The 17618-nt window shown below is 50.2% G+C and overlaps 1 protein-coding gene across 2 annotated transcripts in view; it reads right to left on the reverse strand.

The window, feature by feature from the left end:
- Nucleotides 1-17618, reverse strand: part of jarid2a (jumonji, AT rich interactive domain 2a) — a 38873-nt gene that overhangs the window by 5467 nt on the left and 15788 nt on the right. Inside the window, exons 3-12 of one of the 2 annotated variants that reach the window (XM_042106470.1) lie at nucleotides 16595-16748; nucleotides 13389-13558; nucleotides 9928-10113; nucleotides 7498-7682; nucleotides 3945-5235; nucleotides 2057-2619; nucleotides 1209-1301; nucleotides 859-977; nucleotides 472-542; nucleotides 241-355 (exon numbers count right to left, since the gene is read on the reverse strand). In XM_042106470.1, coding sequence (XP_041962404.1) covers nucleotides 241-355; nucleotides 472-542; nucleotides 859-977; nucleotides 1209-1301; nucleotides 2057-2619; nucleotides 3945-5235; nucleotides 7498-7682; nucleotides 9928-10113; nucleotides 13389-13558; nucleotides 16595-16748 — 2947 coding nt within the window. The remainder of the gene's footprint in view (nucleotides 1-240; nucleotides 356-471; nucleotides 543-858; nucleotides 978-1208; nucleotides 1302-2056; nucleotides 2620-3944; nucleotides 5236-7497; nucleotides 7683-9927; nucleotides 10114-13388; nucleotides 13559-16594; nucleotides 16749-17618) is intronic. The other variant, XM_042106471.1, reaches the window with a different exon arrangement.

Here is a 17618-nt window from a genome sequence, read left to right on the forward strand (position 1 = left end):
AACATTTTTACCCTATTCACCTGTAGTGTCTTAATTATCTTATTATGCTAATTATACAAATTACCCAAAGAGCAACTTTTAGGAACCAAGTTGAATTCCATCCACTAGACCTATAGATGACATTTCTGCAATAAAACTTTAGGGTACTCAACATTTCTGTGTTCAAGAAAATGTAACTAGACTAAGAGGGGGGTACAAATGGCATAAAATATCGGAAGATCAGGCTCATTCTGCACTCACCAAATACAGTCAGCACCAGTGTGTAGGTAATCTATGTACGGAAGGCGGTTCTGGTCCCGAGACCAGCATGAGGTAGAAAAAACCATGCCAATGTTCAACCAGGGGATGGTCACTCCTGCACAGCGAGGGAAACACAAGGCTTTCAGTGAGTCACACTACAGTCTGTAAAGTGGACATGGAACTCCGTTATCTGTCGTGAGGCCGTGTATGGCACGCGATGCGAGCACCTACCAGACACAGCACCGAGGTGACGTAAGATGGATCCTGAGTTATTGGGAAGGACAGTGAGGTTCCATCCATGCCTGAAGTTAGAACACGCAGCATTGGTCAGACGCAGACAGTAAAAAAGATTACTATGTGTAGCAGTATGCTGTCCTAATTTCAGTAACTCTGCATCTCATTTCATTCTCATTTCCAAAGGGATCTAAGGTCTTGAACTGCATATTACCGGACTGATAATACACAGAGGAGAACTATAAGGACTAGCATTACAGACAGAGAGAATATAAGGCAGCTTCGTTAAAAGCTCTGTTGTCATTTAAATGGCACTAGTTTTCTAGTGGTTGGTAGTAGTTAGTGACATTTTTGCGTCATGCGAGGTTTGAACTGTGCACTTACTTTGAAAATGGCTCAGACTTGCCCATAGGGAAGCCGCTCCCATGTGTCTTAGTGTCAATCCTCCCACAATGCACTGCAACATGGCTTTCCCTTTCCTCCACGATCCTCCAGTACTCCTCCTACACACACACACACACACAAACAAACACACACACACACACACAAACAAACACACACACACACACACACACACACACACACACACACAAACACACACAAACACACACACACACACACACAGATTAAGAATGACGTGCAATCCCTCTGAGTACATCCCAGACGGAGTGAAAAGACAGAGGAGGTTAATGATCCATCAGGGACGCTCCAAGCGTGGCTGATCACTTACTGACCTCTACCTCCGCTGCGTCAGGTTCCTTGCTGAAGCACATGTTCATGGTGTTCCTTGCTGTCCTGAAGAATGTTGTGAGGGACATGGATTTCCCCTGAGAGAAAAAAAAACAGTTTTCAGAAATGAATACATAGAAAATTGTGATTTTGTATTTAACTAACAGGACTTATTTGAGGTGCATCAGGCTAATTTGCCAATGCTTTCATCGCAACTTATTTCCAGTGCAGTGAAGACATATCAACTTAATCCTGTGTGTGGTCTGTGTGTGTGGTGTGTATGTGTGGTGTGTGTGTGTGTGTGTGTGTGTGTGTGTGTCTGTGTCTGTGTGTGTCTGTGCGTGTGTGTGTCTGTGCGTGTGTGTGTGTGTGTGTGTGTGTGTGTGTGTGTGTATGTGTGTGCCTGAGTGCCCTGGGCAATAATCCCATGAGAAAATATGCCCTGGAGACAGACTTGTCTCAGCAAGACTGGTGGCATCCTGCACCACCTCCATCTCCAGCTCCAGCTTACTCTCTCTATCCCCAGTCAGGAGGGCAGCGCAGACTGGCCATGAGCCCACCCATCCCCACTGACCTGTCCAGTGCATTTACCCTCCGGCTGCCAATTATGTGTTAAGTGCTCTTCAGCAATCAGTCATTTTTAATGCACCCTTTTGTCTCTTCAAATCTGATTGTTGCATTGTTGTTGTTTGTGTTTATTGTTGTGCATGGTATAGTATGTATGTGTAGTATGTATGTTGTCTCATGTCACTCATGTTTTTTTTTCTTCTTTTCTTTCAAGGACATTTAAAGGCTTCTGGTTATTTTGGCATTAAAAGGATTCCTCTATTCCATTGTTTACGAGTGCACATACCCTGTAGACGCACTTATGTTGGTCACTCAGTACACCACCCTGTTGCTCGGTCTCCTCCTCTTCACCTCCTCCTCCTGCTCTCTTCTCCTGTGACGCCGTCCTCCGCCGGCTACTGCTGCCGTTGCTGGTGCCGCTGGCGCCGCTGGCCTTCCCGCCCGTGTCCAGCTGCAGCTCCCTCAGCCTGCCCTGGTGGTGGTGCGCGCCGTTCGGGTGCAGCACGCCATTGAGCAGGCCGTTCTTGGGCTCGCTGCGCGGCAGCAGCAGCAGGGCCTGCTGGGAGTGGTCAGCCTGGCCCTCCAGGGGCCCCTTGTGCCTCTCGAGCTGCTCCTTGTCGGCGAGGACCTCGCACTCCAGGCGGGCGCGCTCGGCAGCGGGCAGCGAGTCGTAGGAGAGCAGGTACTGGCAGTAGGCCTCCTGCAGCTTGGCCAGGCGGTCCTGCGCCGACTTGGGGATGCCCAGCAGGTCGGCCAGGCGGCTCCACTTCTTCAGGTCGCTCACCTGCTGCATGCCGCCCATGTCGTTGATGAGCTGGAAGAAGCGAGCAAGGTCCAGTTCGCAGCCCCCTACACACACACACACACACACACACACACACACACACACCACACACACACACACACACCACACACACACACACACACACACACACACACACACCACACACACACACACACACACACACACACACACACACACACACACAAATGCACAGAAATGAGAGGAGGTACAGAGCTTAAATATAAATCTTGTGCAAGGGAGGGTGCGTGAATAAAACATGGGATGTTTACTTGTGTGTGTGATTACTACTGTTGTTGTTGTTGTTGTTGAAACTGTAGGGGATGGTTAATCCTCTCCCTCTCTATTTCACTCTTTTTCTCACTCTCTCATCTCTCTCTCTCCCCCACACACACACACACACAAACACACACACACACACTGAAAATCTCTTTAGCTCCACTTTCATCCCCTCCCCCCTGCGGCCACTGCCCACACCCCGACATTCCCCATTTGTCACAGGCTTTCTTGGCGGCCCGTCACGATGCCAGCGTGGGCCCAGCCTGACGAGGGCGGCGCCCTTTCATCTTGCTCGCGGCTCTCAAGACGCCTGGTGCCCGCCGGGCCAGAGCTGGCATGCTAGCCTGCCGTGGCTCTCAACCTTCCCCACTTCAGCCAGGGTGTGTGTGGGACAGGGTGTGTGTGTGTGTGTGTGTGGGGGTGGCGGGGGTGGGGTGGGGGGGTGGAGGTGGTGTGTGTGTGGTCTCTGTGTGTGTGTGTGTATGCATGTGTGTCTGTGTGTGTGTGATCTGTGTATGTGTGTGTATGTGTGTGTGAGTGTGTGTGTGTGTGGTGTGTTTGCGTGTGTGTGTATGTGTGAGCAGGGCGACAGTTTCTATCCCTGCGTAATCTCATCAAAGGCAGCCTCTTGGCGGACTCGGCGTAATCCTGATTTAGCTGGTCACTCTCTCAAGCAACACAAACACACTCTCCTCCACCATCTTGACAAGCACTTACAGCAAGACACACACACTCAAACTGCAAGACAGCAACACCACTGTTCTAAATCAATGTGTCATATAATGACAAGTTTGAACACGATCATGTCTATCATTATTAGCTGAAGCTCTAATGACTGTTGAATGTCTGGAGGGTAAAGTATTACAGTATGTTTTCTCAGTCATCCAGCATTTCAAATGTCTCAGTGTGATTACTGAGCTGCCAGCCCCAGGTGCATTAAGACACAACAGAAACAACAAAACCTTTCACACAATATTCCATTTTTACATAAAGAGCCTCATACTTGCATCCATACATTCCAATACTGTCTAAATAATCACACATGTACACCCCCATACAGATACTGTACATTTTCACACAGTTGGCCACATACCGATGAGTGGGGGCTCATCCAGGGAGATGGCCTGTGTGCGGAGGTGTTTGCGTATGCAGGCCAGCCGCTGGACGTTGGGGCCCCAGCGGCGTCCGAGCTTGTGCACGTGCTGCACCTGCGTGACGAAGCGCATCTCGTCCTTCAGCTTGCACTCGGGCCGCCAGCAGGGGGGCGGCACCATCCGGCACAGTCCGAACGGCTCAGCCCGCTCCCGCACGCGCGCCACAAACGCCAGCGGGTCCTGGAACTCCTGCGCCGACGGCTCGAACACCGGCACGTCCGTCACGCCTTCGAACGGCCCTTGCCCCGGCCCTGCGTCCGCCCCCGTCCCCGTCCCAGTGCCCGCCCCTGCGTCCGCCCCTGTCCTGGTGCCCGCCCCTGTGTCCGCCCCTGTCCTGGTGCCCGTGCCAGCGCCTCGCTTGCCCCGCTCCCTCTCGCGGGCCGCTTTGGGCTCGGCCGGTTTCGGGGGCTCGGCGGGCGGCGGCAGTGCTGGTGGCGTCGGGGCAGTTTTGGGCTGCGGCGGCTGGAAGGGTGGCAGTGGCGGAGGCGGTGGCCTGGGCTGAGCCTGGCGGGTAAACATCAGCCGCCCGGCCGACACCCGCTTGGGCCTCTGGGAGGCCGCCGTCTGCTGGCTGCCCGCCGCCGCCGCGTCGCCGTTGCTGGGCACGGCCGATGCCGTCTCTGCGGCTGTCTCCGCGGCGACCTTCTCCGGCACGTGTGGCTCGGCTGGAACAGCGTCAGCCTTCTTGCAGCTTGTCTCCGGAGACACCACCTGCACTTTGACCTTTTTGATGCCCACCTCTGGACTGTTCCTGGCCGGGCTAGTGCCTCCCCCGGCCGCCTCCAGCTGTCTCTTTGACTGCCTGAGTCCGTTACGCCGCGGCGGCGGTGGCTGACGCGGCACCTGGCGTGTCTCCCCGGCTGCCTCGCCTCTGCCGCTGCTCCTGCCATTGAGCCGCGAGCAGCCGTCGGCCTTGGGGGGTAGCGCCGCTCGGACGGTCTTGACCTGGCTGCTCTGTCTGGCTTTTCCTGAGTTGATTTTGTGGGGGGGCTGGCTGGTGTTGCTGGCGTGGCTGTGGCTGTTGGTGCGTGAGGTGGCCGACTGGCTGGTGCGGGCGCCCGGGTTGAGCTTGGCCTCCTTGAGCAACCTCGCTTTGGTGTAGGTGACGTGGCCCTTGGGGTACTTCACAGCTTTGGTCGGCGGTGGTGGCGGCGGAGGCGGGGGGAGGGGATGTTTTGCCTTCCGCGTGCTGGTGGAAGATTCCCGCAATGCTCCATTCATTCTAGAAACCTTTGGAGACCAGAAACACAAATGAGCATTAGAATTCCAAACCTGGAAGCATATGAAGAAGGTAAAGTTGGTTACTGCCTGCTAGATCATATCCAGATATAATTAGTACATTTATTTCCTATTTTATTTATTATTTTATGATACAACCTTTTTAACTGAAGTAAACTTTTCTAGCCTCTCTAGTCAATTTATTTCTAGTGCACTATCTATACTATTTATTATTGTGTGATATCACCCTTCTAGCTGGAGTGATTTAACCTCTCTAGGTTGTAATTCAGGCCATGAAACAAGCTAACAAGCAGTAACCAACGTATCATTCCAAAACACCTTTCATATGCACTCAAGCAAAGCCAGCCTGTAAGTATTAGCATGCATGTCTGAAACGGGGTCAGTGGGTCCACTGTGTAACTAATCTCCAGCAGGCTCCGCAGTCACCACTAGGGGGCTCACCAGCACTGCTCAGCTCTGCAGAGACAGCGGGCACGTGAGCTCAGCCATGTAAAGCGATTGTTCGGCCTAGAAATGTGTGTGAGCGAGCGAGCGAGGGAGAGAGCAAGGGAGAGGGAGAGAGAGAGAGCAAGGGAGAGGGAGAGTGGGGGAGGGGCGGCGGTTTTGCCTGCGCTGTGCTTAATACACACCGGCTCAAAGATCCACGCTTACATTCAGCACAGACACACACACATACCAAGGTGTAGCTTTAAAGCCAGACTGCATGTCTCTATGCACATACGGTCCTATTGTTCTGAACTGGTTTTTGCGCACACGTGAGTCAGTGGGGTGGTTGGGGGGTGGGAGGGGAGGATCTGGCCACCGGGAGGCAGATGACATCATGTGTTGCTATAGCCCTGCTGCAGGATGGTGGGAAGGCTAAAGTGAACCATCTGCAGCTCTGCAGTCCATAGGAAGCGCTGGCACAAGGACAGGAAACTTCGGGCTCAGCGCAGCACAGAGCCTCCGCAACACCGACGCAATGGACGAAAATCGCAAAGCCTTAAGCTTCAGTCACTGCATGGGCTCCCGTTATAACCAGTTTTCCATGACCCTTGATCACAGTCGCGGGGTGCTGCGCAGCTGCCAAATAGGTCAAATTCACCCTGATGTTTAAGTGGATTTAAAATGGCAAGCTTTGTTATATTCATGTCTGATTTATGTTATCAGTCGAAGGTTTTGATTTTGTGTAACAAGATGTTATTAATGTAGCCTAGTTGTTTTTTCCTGGACCAAAGCTCTGCTCTGTTTCCAAACAGTGAATGGATTTAAATTGACATGGAGTTCTGTCAGGGAGAACCGAAACAAGCCACGTAACGTTTGCTCTGAATCTCATAAGTGCTCGAGTCTCTCACTCGAACCCCCTGATTGATGAACCGTTTCTGACTAAACTGGCAACGTGGGCCAGTAGTTTTCATGGTGCCCGCCGTGATTGTGGTTTCATTTGCCCATCAAATGGGCATTTATTCATTCCTTACTTTACTACTCTCTGGCTGGAGTTGTTTTGGCACCTCTGTTTATGGCGCAGTATGCTGAGCAGAGCTTAACGCCGCCGGACTCCAGCGTAGCATAGCACAAATGTAGCCTACTGTACACTCCACGGTCTGCACACATAAAACAATGCTTCCCATTACTTTGTGTTCACATAGGGTGCATGTAGCCTACTCATTAGCAGTGAGTGCTTTAATCCAGTTTGCCAATCAAGGAGATTAGACCCCAGACCACACCCTGACGAAGACCCAGAAAGCGGTTTGAACCGGTTGCCATTTTTACTGTTGATATGCCCCAACTTCAATAAAGGGTTTTCAACTTTTTCCTTGACTCAGTGCCAGTGTGCCTGAAGTGAGACCAGCAGCTTCTCCATCTCTTTAGTGAGGTTTGACTAATGACTGAAATCAGCTAGCTCAGTGTATGCATTCAAAGGAAAAGAAAAAGGACCTGTTCCGACTAATAGTTCTTTGGATTGCATTTAATCATTAAGCAAGGGCTTTCACTTAACCTATGATACAGCACGTAGTCCAACTGAGTTCACTGTAAATCATTGCACAGTGCACACACACACACACACACACGCATACACCATAGGCAAACAATCATTGCATGACCCTGCTGCCTTTTGAAATAAGTGACAAATGTGTATGATATTCTCAGAGACTTGAGCAGAGTGTGAGGTGGAGGGTGGTGGTTGAGCAGAGTGTGAGGTGGAGGGTGGTGGTTGAGCAGAGTGTGAGGTGGAGGGTGGTGGTTGAGCCGAGTGTGAGGTGGAGGGCAGACCTGCAGTGGCCGCTCCTGCACCGCCCGGCTAGGCCTCAGGTTGTGGGTGGTGGAGGCGCGAGCCGGGGCGCCGTGGTCGGAGCGTTGCTCCCTCTGGCTCCTGTCCCTCGCCTGGGGGGTCTCCTTCCCCCTGGACCGCAGGCTCACCTCCTTCACTCCCGCGGCTTTGGCCTGGCCACTGAAAACTGAGGAGAGAACAGGAGGAGAGTGAATGGGTATGAATACACTATAGCACCATGCACTGAGTCAGCAGGTGCTTTCACCCACCACCACAGTGACTAACAATGCCGTGAACACTTACATGAGAAATAATACAGCGCAGTGAGGAATGATAATGTATAATGTCAATGTTTGAGCCAGGCTAACCAGCCTTTACCTCAGGCAAACATACTTTCAACCCACTGTGTGTGCGTGAGTCCCTACAGCCTGTTAAATACACTGACTGCCAGCTAGACGACCTAAGCTTCTATATGTTGTGAATTACATTGACTGCCACTATTTTTTTCTATTCCCCTATGTGATTACTTTGGCTTTTGCTTCAAGATCATTCTTTAAGAATACTAAAACGCTTCAACAAATAATCACTGAAGTAGCATGTATTACACACATAAACCTGAAGGTCTGGAATGCCTGAATTAATCTTTTAAAAAAAAGAAATATATATATATATCAAAACATAATGAGCCAGTGTCACCTTTTACGATGTTTACATTTCAAGAGCTCTTAATATTTCCTGGAAAATAAAATCGCCATCCACACACGCGTGACAAAAACACACACACATACACACAACCACAGAAATGGAGCTTTCTGCGCATATTCTCTCGACAGCAAGTCCTGTAGCTGAATTTCATTTTTTTAAAGAGAGTGTCCAATGTTGGCCATAAAAATATTAAAGAGTTGTGAAATACTATTTGGGTCACTCTGCTAAATGAAAGCCCCACTCTGTAGGCGCTCCATGGGACCCACATATCACCCGCACTGGGCCCTCGGCCAGCGCAGCATATAAAATTGTCTCATTTAGGCCCGGCCTTGTATTGGATTCCTCTGCGGAGCGTGCTGGCCCAACATGGCTCCCTCCCCAGTTAATTTCGCTTCACACAGAGTCCCTTTTCAACACCCGGCCTCCACCCCCCAGCACCACCCACCCGGCCTCCACCCCCCACCCCCCCAGCACCACCCACTCTCTGCTAAGGGCATGGGGGGATCGACAGGCCAAACACCAACACTCCCAAACTCCAGTCTGTCCGTAGTGAATGTAGGGAAGAAAAGGGGGGAAGAAGGAAGAAGAGTGAGGGAGAACGAAAGAAAGAGAGAGGGAGCGCCTGGAGATTCAACTTTTGAACCTGAGCTGGCTGAAGCGGCGGCCCTGGCTGGGAGGGTACGTCCGTGCGTGTGGGGAGTATGTTTATAGGGGAGGCTCTCCGGTGACAGCGGTGTCCAATTTCGGTCCGGAGATTGTGCTGAATAGGCAGTGAGCCTCAGCTGAAGGCCAGAGCGCCGACAGGGGAAATGGGCCATCAGGGAGAACAATGCACGGAGCAAGGGAAAGGGCCTGCCGAGAGCACGACCCCCTAAAGATGCTGGGGACGTTTGCAAAGAAAAACGTACGTCTCAGTCTAAAGGATAATAAAGAGCCAAGGTATTTGATCTCGTACAAACCTGAAAAAAAACAACATAACACTAGATAGGGAAATCTTTTGGGAATGCTACTGGATGTATGTATTTTACTGCACTTGACGATTAAGTTTTTCATATATTGCCTCGAATCGAGTCTTTCTTGAATTATTCTTCTGTGTGTCTGTGTGTGTGTGTTTAGACAAGGTCCAGTGAGAATGATTCCGCTCATATTTTTCTCCTGTTCCATATGGCTCTGATGCTTTTATCACCTGAGCATTGGGAAAGGTTTCCATTCAGTGTACCCTCAGCCTCAGCTGTGTTTGAAATAGGGAGAGAGAGAGAGAGAGAGAGAGTAAGAGAGAGAGAGAGAGTGTAAGAGGGAAAGGGAAGGAGAGTGAGAGCATGTAGCCATGGCCTCTGATGAGTGTGGACATGGATCATTAACTTCATGTTGTGGCAAAAAGCAAGGGCCATTATTCCCTACACTGCTCACTGGGGTCCTCAAAATGGGAACCAAATGGCTCCTTCTGCCGGCTGCTGGTCGTCCGCGGACACGGAGAAATAATAAAACCTGAACACTTTGGCCTGTTCAAACACACAAAGCAGAACTGGCCCTGGACTGAATAAACCTGTAGTAGCTGACCAATGGCTACTCAGGGGGAGAATTTGCATTATTTCATAAAAATGTGATTGTTTAAAGACTTACATAAAGGTAATAAATCTGTCCCGTGTGTGTGTGTGTGTGTGTGTGTGTGTGTGTGTGTGTGTGTGTGTGTGTGTGTGTGTGTGTGTGGAAGGGGTGTGTACAACTACCGTGGCCGTTGGCGGTGGGTTTGCCAGGTGATTTGTGTTTCCGCGGTGTGGACTGACAGGACGTGGACGCCTCGCTGCCCGCTGCCTCCGTCTCCTGATCCCCCTCCTCGTCGTCCTCCTCCACGTCGGCGTCCTCCTGGGCAGTACCAAAGTAGACCATGCTGCTGGGTAACGCCGAAGAACCTGCACCAAAGAGACGGAGGAGGAATTAGAGATACGAGAGAGAGAAAGATAGACAGGGGAGAGAGAGAGAGAGAGGGAGAGAGAGAGAGAAGGAAGCCAAAGGAAGGAAAATCGTGAGAGTTGGAGAAAATAAAAGGCAGAGATTATTGGGTGGGGGCAGAGTGGAAAGAGATAAAGAGAGAAAGAGAGAGAGAGAGATAGAGGGAGGACTGGCCATGTAATATACACCTCTCCCCATGATAGCACCATATATCTCTTAACAGGGAGGAAGGGGAGGGAAAAGGAGGAAATGTGTCCCCCCCTTCAGACAGCCTGTGGGGGCCGAGGGGGCGTCATAACACCCGGTCTCGGCTGACGGGCCCTGAGGGGGTCCAGTCGAGTGGCTAATGTCTCGGCCACGCTGGAGTCAGAATCGGTGTTGGTCAGCCCCGTCCTCTCTTCATCTGGGCCGCCGCTTATCCACGCCGGAGGGCCAGACTCCCCCGGCCCCCCGGGCCCCCCGGCCGCCATCGGCCTCACAATGGAGGGCCTGTGTCAGAGCGGCCGCTTCAGAGGCCATGAATAGCCATTTATCTCGGGGGGTGGTGGGGGGCGGAGAGGGGAAGGTCATCGAGTCCAGCACTCTAGCATGTGCTAGCATGTGATCCCAAATCGGGGGGGGGGGCTCTGGGAAGGGCCATCTAGCGAGAGCGAAAGAGGAAAAGAGAGAGATGGAGAGAGAGAGAGAGATGGAGAGAGAGAGAGAGATGGAGAGAGAGCACTGGGGGCCTCCCTGGGCAGGCATGGGAGAGGTCAGGACATCCCCTTGACAAGAGGTAATCTCTATGTGACAGCAGGACTGGCCGGTATTCAGACGGTGTCTCTGGGCCTCCTGATAGCTTGGGGGTAGAGGGTTAATCCCATCCTTCATCTCTGATGGACGTCCTGGGCTTTTAAATCTCTGGACTATTGTCCTCGGCCCAACAGGACAAGCGCAACAAGCCTTCGTCATTGCAACAGTGTGGCAGGTCACTGGACAGATATGGCTTTCAGGAGTAGCATGTAGTTTGGGAAGAAAAAAATAGGATGTTTTCATAAAATAATATTCTTGCTGTAACCTATTTACTGCACAGCAGTAGCATGTCTGTGCATACAGTATGATATAACCTATTTACATGACAGTGCTCACGAAGTTACATTATCAAAAAAACTACAATAATGGGGTATTTTTTCTAAGGCAAATCTGTTATGCTGTGGAAGCTGATGACAGCTGGCAAATTACTCATGCCAAATAAACATTTAACAAAGAGAGAGGCCTCTTCAACGGTCTTCTACTGTCCCTAATACAGTCCGTGAGTTTCCCCATCGTGAAGTGGGGCCTCTCTTTTACTGGCAACTGGGGCCTCAAACCTGTTTTTCTTTTTGCAGGGACTTCAAAACGTACCACAAAGACCACAAATCCTGTTATGAGTTGGTGTGCCCAACACAGTCCCCTGTCATGGACATCATGAACCAGCATTCAGAGCACTAGAGAGTCTGCAAGCCCTTGCACAGAGATGACTGTCATTGTAATGAGTTTTAACTGAATTCTTCTGGCTGAGCCACAGTTGCTGATGACACTCGCGATGAACCAGCGTACAGTTCAAATAACGCAGGATACTTTTCCGCACCTGCTCACTGAACCGGGGGGTTGACGGATGGGAATTGGGAGGAGGGGGGGGGGGGTGTTAACCAGTAATGGCCAACTAGCAGACAAGGGTCAGTGATGATGTGGTGGGGAGGGGTCAGGTCTAGTGGAAGAGATGCTTTGATTCGCTTTTTTATGTCTGGAAATCCATTAACCCACTTTGCCCTCCGCCAAGAGTCAAAGGGAAATCTAATCAGTGGGCTCCATGACTTTGCAGAGCCTTCTGTGAGTGTGTGTGTGTGACAGAGGAGCGAGAGAGAGAGAGAGAGAGAGAGAGAGAGAGGGAAGAAGAGAAAGAAACTGGAAGGGAGTGAAAGAGAGAGAGAGAGAGAGAGAGTGTGTGTGTGTGTGTGTCTGTGAGTGTGAGTGTGTGTGTGCATGTGGACAAGAGTTAATTTGATTTTATTCAGACATCTTTGTTCCGGTTAGATGCTACAAGGAGCGAAACAGGATATGGAGGGGGGGTAAATGAGCGTCGCGCTCAGACACAATAAAGCACCTCATCGTATTCCTGTCGGCTGTGATCAGTCATTCACCGCATGGAAATACTGCTGCCAAGTCCTTCTGATGGAAAGGAAAAAAAATACTTAAAAGCGCTTTTCAGAAACTGACCTCAGCATAAAAGAACTATCTTAATACGGTCTAGACATTTGGTCTCAGGTTTATTAATTCTCATAAGGTTAAAGCCCCGACAGTGGAGAAGAAAGAAAGAGAGAGGGAGAGAGAGAGAGAGAAAGAGAGAGAGAGAGAGAGCTTGAGGAGGGAAACCTGAGACAGTGCGTCTGTGATGACAGACACCAGCAGACGCTACCTGCCCTGACTGATGACTGATGAACAGAACTACCAGCCCTGAATGAACGGGCAGCCGCAGAGGGTGCACATTCCAAACATCCACCCCCCTTCCTTTCCAACCCCCCAACCCCCTTCCTCTCCAACCCCCCAACCCCCTCCAATGACGATGTAATCAGATAAAGCCACGAAAACAAATACTGGCACCGGGCACGGCACGGGCGAAAGGAGAGCTGTCACTGATGCTTAGGGAAAACACTGATTTGGGTCTGAGAGTGAGGTTAAGAACAGACCCAAAGTGGCGCTCCGCACCGCACCGCACCCGTCCACTCTGTACGCGAGCGCGAGCAGCTGCCTATAATTCTGACGGGGCCCCGGGAGGCGAGCCAGCAGACAGACACGCGCCGTAAATAACGTCAGCGGATGCCTCCGCAGCGCAGTGCGGGACACGCCAGTAAAAACACGGCTACCTTCAAACGACTTTGAAAAGTGTGTCGCAAAAATGAGACGTACTCTCCGGCCAGTCTTTTTTCTCCGTCGCTGTCCACCACCACCCCCACCCCCACCTGCATTCCTATTTACTGGCCCAGAGGGTTGGAGGGAAATAAACCGCGCTAACAAAGCAGCAGCATCCTGGGACGGCGGCAGGGTGAAGTTTCAGGACAAAATAAACGGCCTGCAGAAAGAGCTTTTCTGTTGTTACTGCTGTGTGCGCCGATGGGCCAAACGACAGCATCACAGCAGCAGTTAGAATCGAATGTGCACGGTTTGCATGGGGAGGAGGAAGAGGAGGAGGGAACGTGAGCTCTGTGAGGCCTACCTCGTAAACAGAGGAAGGTGAGGAAGTCCTCAGTCTTGGGCCGGCGCTTGGAGAGCTCACTGAGAGGGGGCACGGGGCTGGGCGGCATGGTCTCCACCATCTTGACCGGCGTGGAGGTGGGGGAGTTGGGCTGGGACTGGGCAAACTTCCTCTGGGCCTGCAGTCTGGGCCTGCGGGACAGAGAGGGACGAGACATTAGGACCACTGGCCACAGGGGAAGGACACAGACAGGCACTCAACACAGACGTCCTGACCAATGATTTATCTAGCACCAGGAAACTAAAACAAATACTCCTATTTGCATATAGCTTTTTTTCATTTTTTATTATACATTATTTGTGTGTTCCAGCAAAGAAATGCAATACATTAATACAATATACAATACAAAAATACAACTAAGCACACACACCAGTTATGCCTTTCAAAACATATACAAATAAGAGCATATACCTCTATGTATTTCTGACAAGGTGAACCCATTTATTAACACTTAGTGTGAATTAGAATTCACTCTAATAACAGCCTTTGCCATTAAATATAAAGAAAAAGGGGGAAAGCGTACTGTATATTTGACACCAGTGGTCTTTGCATGAGTGCTGGGTATGGATCAGACATGGCTCCAGTGCCTCACCACTGGTATAAATTATTAGAGGCTCAGGCAGGCTACCTGCTATTTCTGCACAGAGGCGGGCAAAGGGGCACAGGGGGGCTGAAGCAGCTGGGCAATTATGTAGCCCCCTCTGGCCTGCAGCGTGCTGGAGGGTCTGGACAGGGACCAGAGGAGCTCGGCCCCGCGCGCGAGCTCTCCCCCTGAGCACATTCACCATCATATTGCGTCGCATCGCCTGTGTGTATACATTAACCTTTCGCTTTAACCCTCTCAGACCCCAAGACTATATTACTCAATCATATCAGGGAGAAGGAGAAAAGAGAGAAAAAGAGAGCTAGAGAGAAAGAGAGAGAGAGAGAGAGAGAGAGAGAGGGAGAAATAGTCTCATCAAAAATCCGCAGGGTATCTCGAGATATTATCTCATACAAAGTCATTTCCTTCCAGAATGGCCCAGTTTTTCATTCAACCCCCTTTTTTGTGCAGGGAGAGAAGACATCTCAAGAGGGAGGCAAGACAGCGCTTCCTGCCTCCAGATGAGAGGGATGTGATAATTACACCGGCAGGCCGAGTTTTTTTTGACACCGCCGCATGTCTTGATCGGAAAAGAGACCTGTGAGAATCTGAGGCACCGGGAGAATAATAACACCCGCGAAGTTTGCGGCAGTAATAACAGCCAGCCGCACCACACAACAGTCCTAATAACAGCCAGCCGCACCACACAACAGTCCTAATAACAGTCAGCCGCACCACACAACAGTCCTAATAACAGCCAGCCGCACCACACAACAGTCCTCATAACAGTCAGCCGCACCACACAACAGTCCTAATAACAGCCAGCCGCACCACACAACAGTCCTCATAACAGTCAGCCGCACCACACAACAGTCCTAATAACAGCCAGCCGCACCACACAACAGTCCTAATAACAGCCAGCCGCACCACACAACAGTCCTAATAACAGCCAGCCGCACCACACAACAGTCCTCATAACAGCCAGCCGCACCACACAACAGTCCTCATAACAGTCAGCCGCACCACACAACAGTCCTAATAACAGCCAGCCGCACCACACAACAGTCCTCATAACAGCCAGCCGCACCACACAACAGTCCTAATAACAGCCAGCCGCACCACACAACAGTCCTAATAACAGCCAGCCGCACCACACAACAGTCCTAATAACAGCCAGCCGCACGACACAACAGCAGCAGCCGCAGCAGCAGCAGTAGGGGTATCTGTTTCCCCCTTGTTAAAATTCACAGCTCTGCCATCCTGGGATGCTTGAGCCCGAAACGAGCTGCAATCGAATCTGTAACTGCGGCAGCATTTACGTTAATTAGTATCAGCTGTCGGTTAGCAGTCGAACACATTCAGTAGCTTATTCAGTTCGAGCCTGATTGTGGTCCAAGGAGGACATTTTCCCAAAAGTAGTTGAGTAGAATGTGCCCCAGAAGTCAATCTTTTCACACAACTGCTAAGGCATGGCCTTTAGTGGATACTGTTACGGTGAAATAATGTTTTGTATAAATATTATACTCTCATAATCATGCCCTGAAAAGGAAAGCTGACACACATTCAGCAAAACTGATGTAGTAGTAACTGCCAAATTGATGTAAGCAACCATTACATCACTAGCTGCCAGGCTGTATAAAAACATCACAGAACAACATACAAGAAAATAAACATATCACAGTGGACAGTGTCCTGTTGTCTTCTAAATGGGTTTTTACAGCAGAAATAAGCTAGCCTGCTGCACTTTAGCCGTCTACATTGTACGCTTAGTTGCCTTTTCTGAAATGGATTTCTTCATTCTACACTTACAAAAAAGGGGTCCTTACAAGGGAGAAGTGCAACCTCCTCTGTTCTTACACAACACACAAATCTACACGCCTAAACAAATTAGGACAAGCATTTTAAGACATGCCATTTTTCCACGAAACCTTTCCTCGCCAAAAGGGTAATTCACTTGACCATCTGACAAACACTGCAAGAAAAAAAAACTGTGTTTTTAATGCCATCTTGTCACAGTAAATGAGGAATAAGGAGATACAAATACGACACCATGTGTGCATATTAAAAAAACAACAAAAGAAGCCATTTGGAGAAAGGTCAGAGAAGCAAATAGCGGTAAGTACTGTGACATTTAGACTGGTCCATTCTGCGCTGCTTATCAGCCATCTCTGCTAATCACCACACTGGACCTGCACCAAGCTCACCGCAGACGCATCGAGGGAAAAGCCGCGTGTCGCGCGTCCATCTCTGGCAGTCCTCTGCTGAGACTACAAAAGCGAGCGGCAATCATTGCCTCTGTTGCCTCTCTCTCTCTCTCTCTCTCTCTCTCTCTCTCTCTCTCTCTCTCTCTCTCTCTCTCGGTCCAAACACATCCACTTTGTTTGAAATTAGTGGCTGGCATTCTTGTAATGCCTTTTAGATTGCCGTGAAGAGATTGCTGATTTTGCGGTCACAATGATCAGGAATAAAAAGAGGTCTCTGGAACTGTGCTTTGTGCTTGACACTCACTATATTCATTGTCTTGTACTTCCTTGTAATCAAACACATTTCTGGTGTATTGTTTAGGAATTACGGTCAACCTCACCTCTTGCGGACGGGCCCCTCCTCTGAGGATTCGCTGACTCCATCATGACTCGGGGCCAGGCGACGGGAGCGGTCCGCCTTGGAGCTGCCCGTGAACCCTTTGGACGCTGTTGACCTGGAACTCGATCCACTCAAATGGCCATTTGCTAAAACACCTGAGAGGAAAAACAATTACATATTTAGGATTGACAGAGGTGGACAGTCTAAAGTCTGACTCTCTCTCTTTCTCTCTCTCTCTCTCTCTCCCTGTCTGTCTCTCTCTCACCCTCTCCTTCATACAGCACCCTAACAGGGCTCTCTGCCAGGGCTTTGGAGAATTCCTTGAGAACTCCTGGCAAGTTAGCCACCTTGAAGTCACAGTCTTGCGGAGAATTAAAGAGAGAGGCCGGGCCAGGAGGGGGGGGACAACAAAAGTCCCGGTGGAGAAACTTGGGCCAGACAGAGGAAGGTTTTCCAGATTTTATGTGCGATTACGGCATTTCATTCCGAAATGGCTCGCCAATGATTACTAACTGCCTGTTCTTTAATCAGTTTACATTTAAAGTCCACAATTCATTTATGCCAACTTCAAATGCTTTTTTTGAATGTCCCTACAAACAATTTTCACAAAATGATTTTCTGAACAAGCTGTAAAAAATCAGCACACCTTGTTATTGCTGACACAAAGAAGAAAAGCCCCATTGAAGAAGTATAATTGCGACAACTACTTCTACAAAATTCTTCTGTTTTTTTCTTAGCCACAGAGGAAACAGTCCATTAAAACCGAAATAGCACCCTGTCCTACGCATGATCAAAACCACCACCCCCAACCCACACACACACACACACACACACACACACAGACACACACTCACCCTGCAAAACAGTCCTATCTAACAATAGAAAATGTCAATAAAGATGAACTCCATCGGTGCCACAGAGTATCGTTTGTAGGCCTTTACTCATCCACTATGCCACTGACTATGCTATGATTACACTGACCCACCGCCTCCACCAAAGTTGCCCTTTTTGTCTGCAGATGCAGG

The sequence above is a fragment of the Alosa sapidissima genome, chromosome 10 (assembly GCF_018492685.1).
Source record: "Alosa sapidissima isolate fAloSap1 chromosome 10, fAloSap1.pri, whole genome shotgun sequence".
Lineage (NCBI taxonomy): Eukaryota > Metazoa > Chordata > Actinopteri > Clupeiformes > Clupeidae > Alosa > Alosa sapidissima.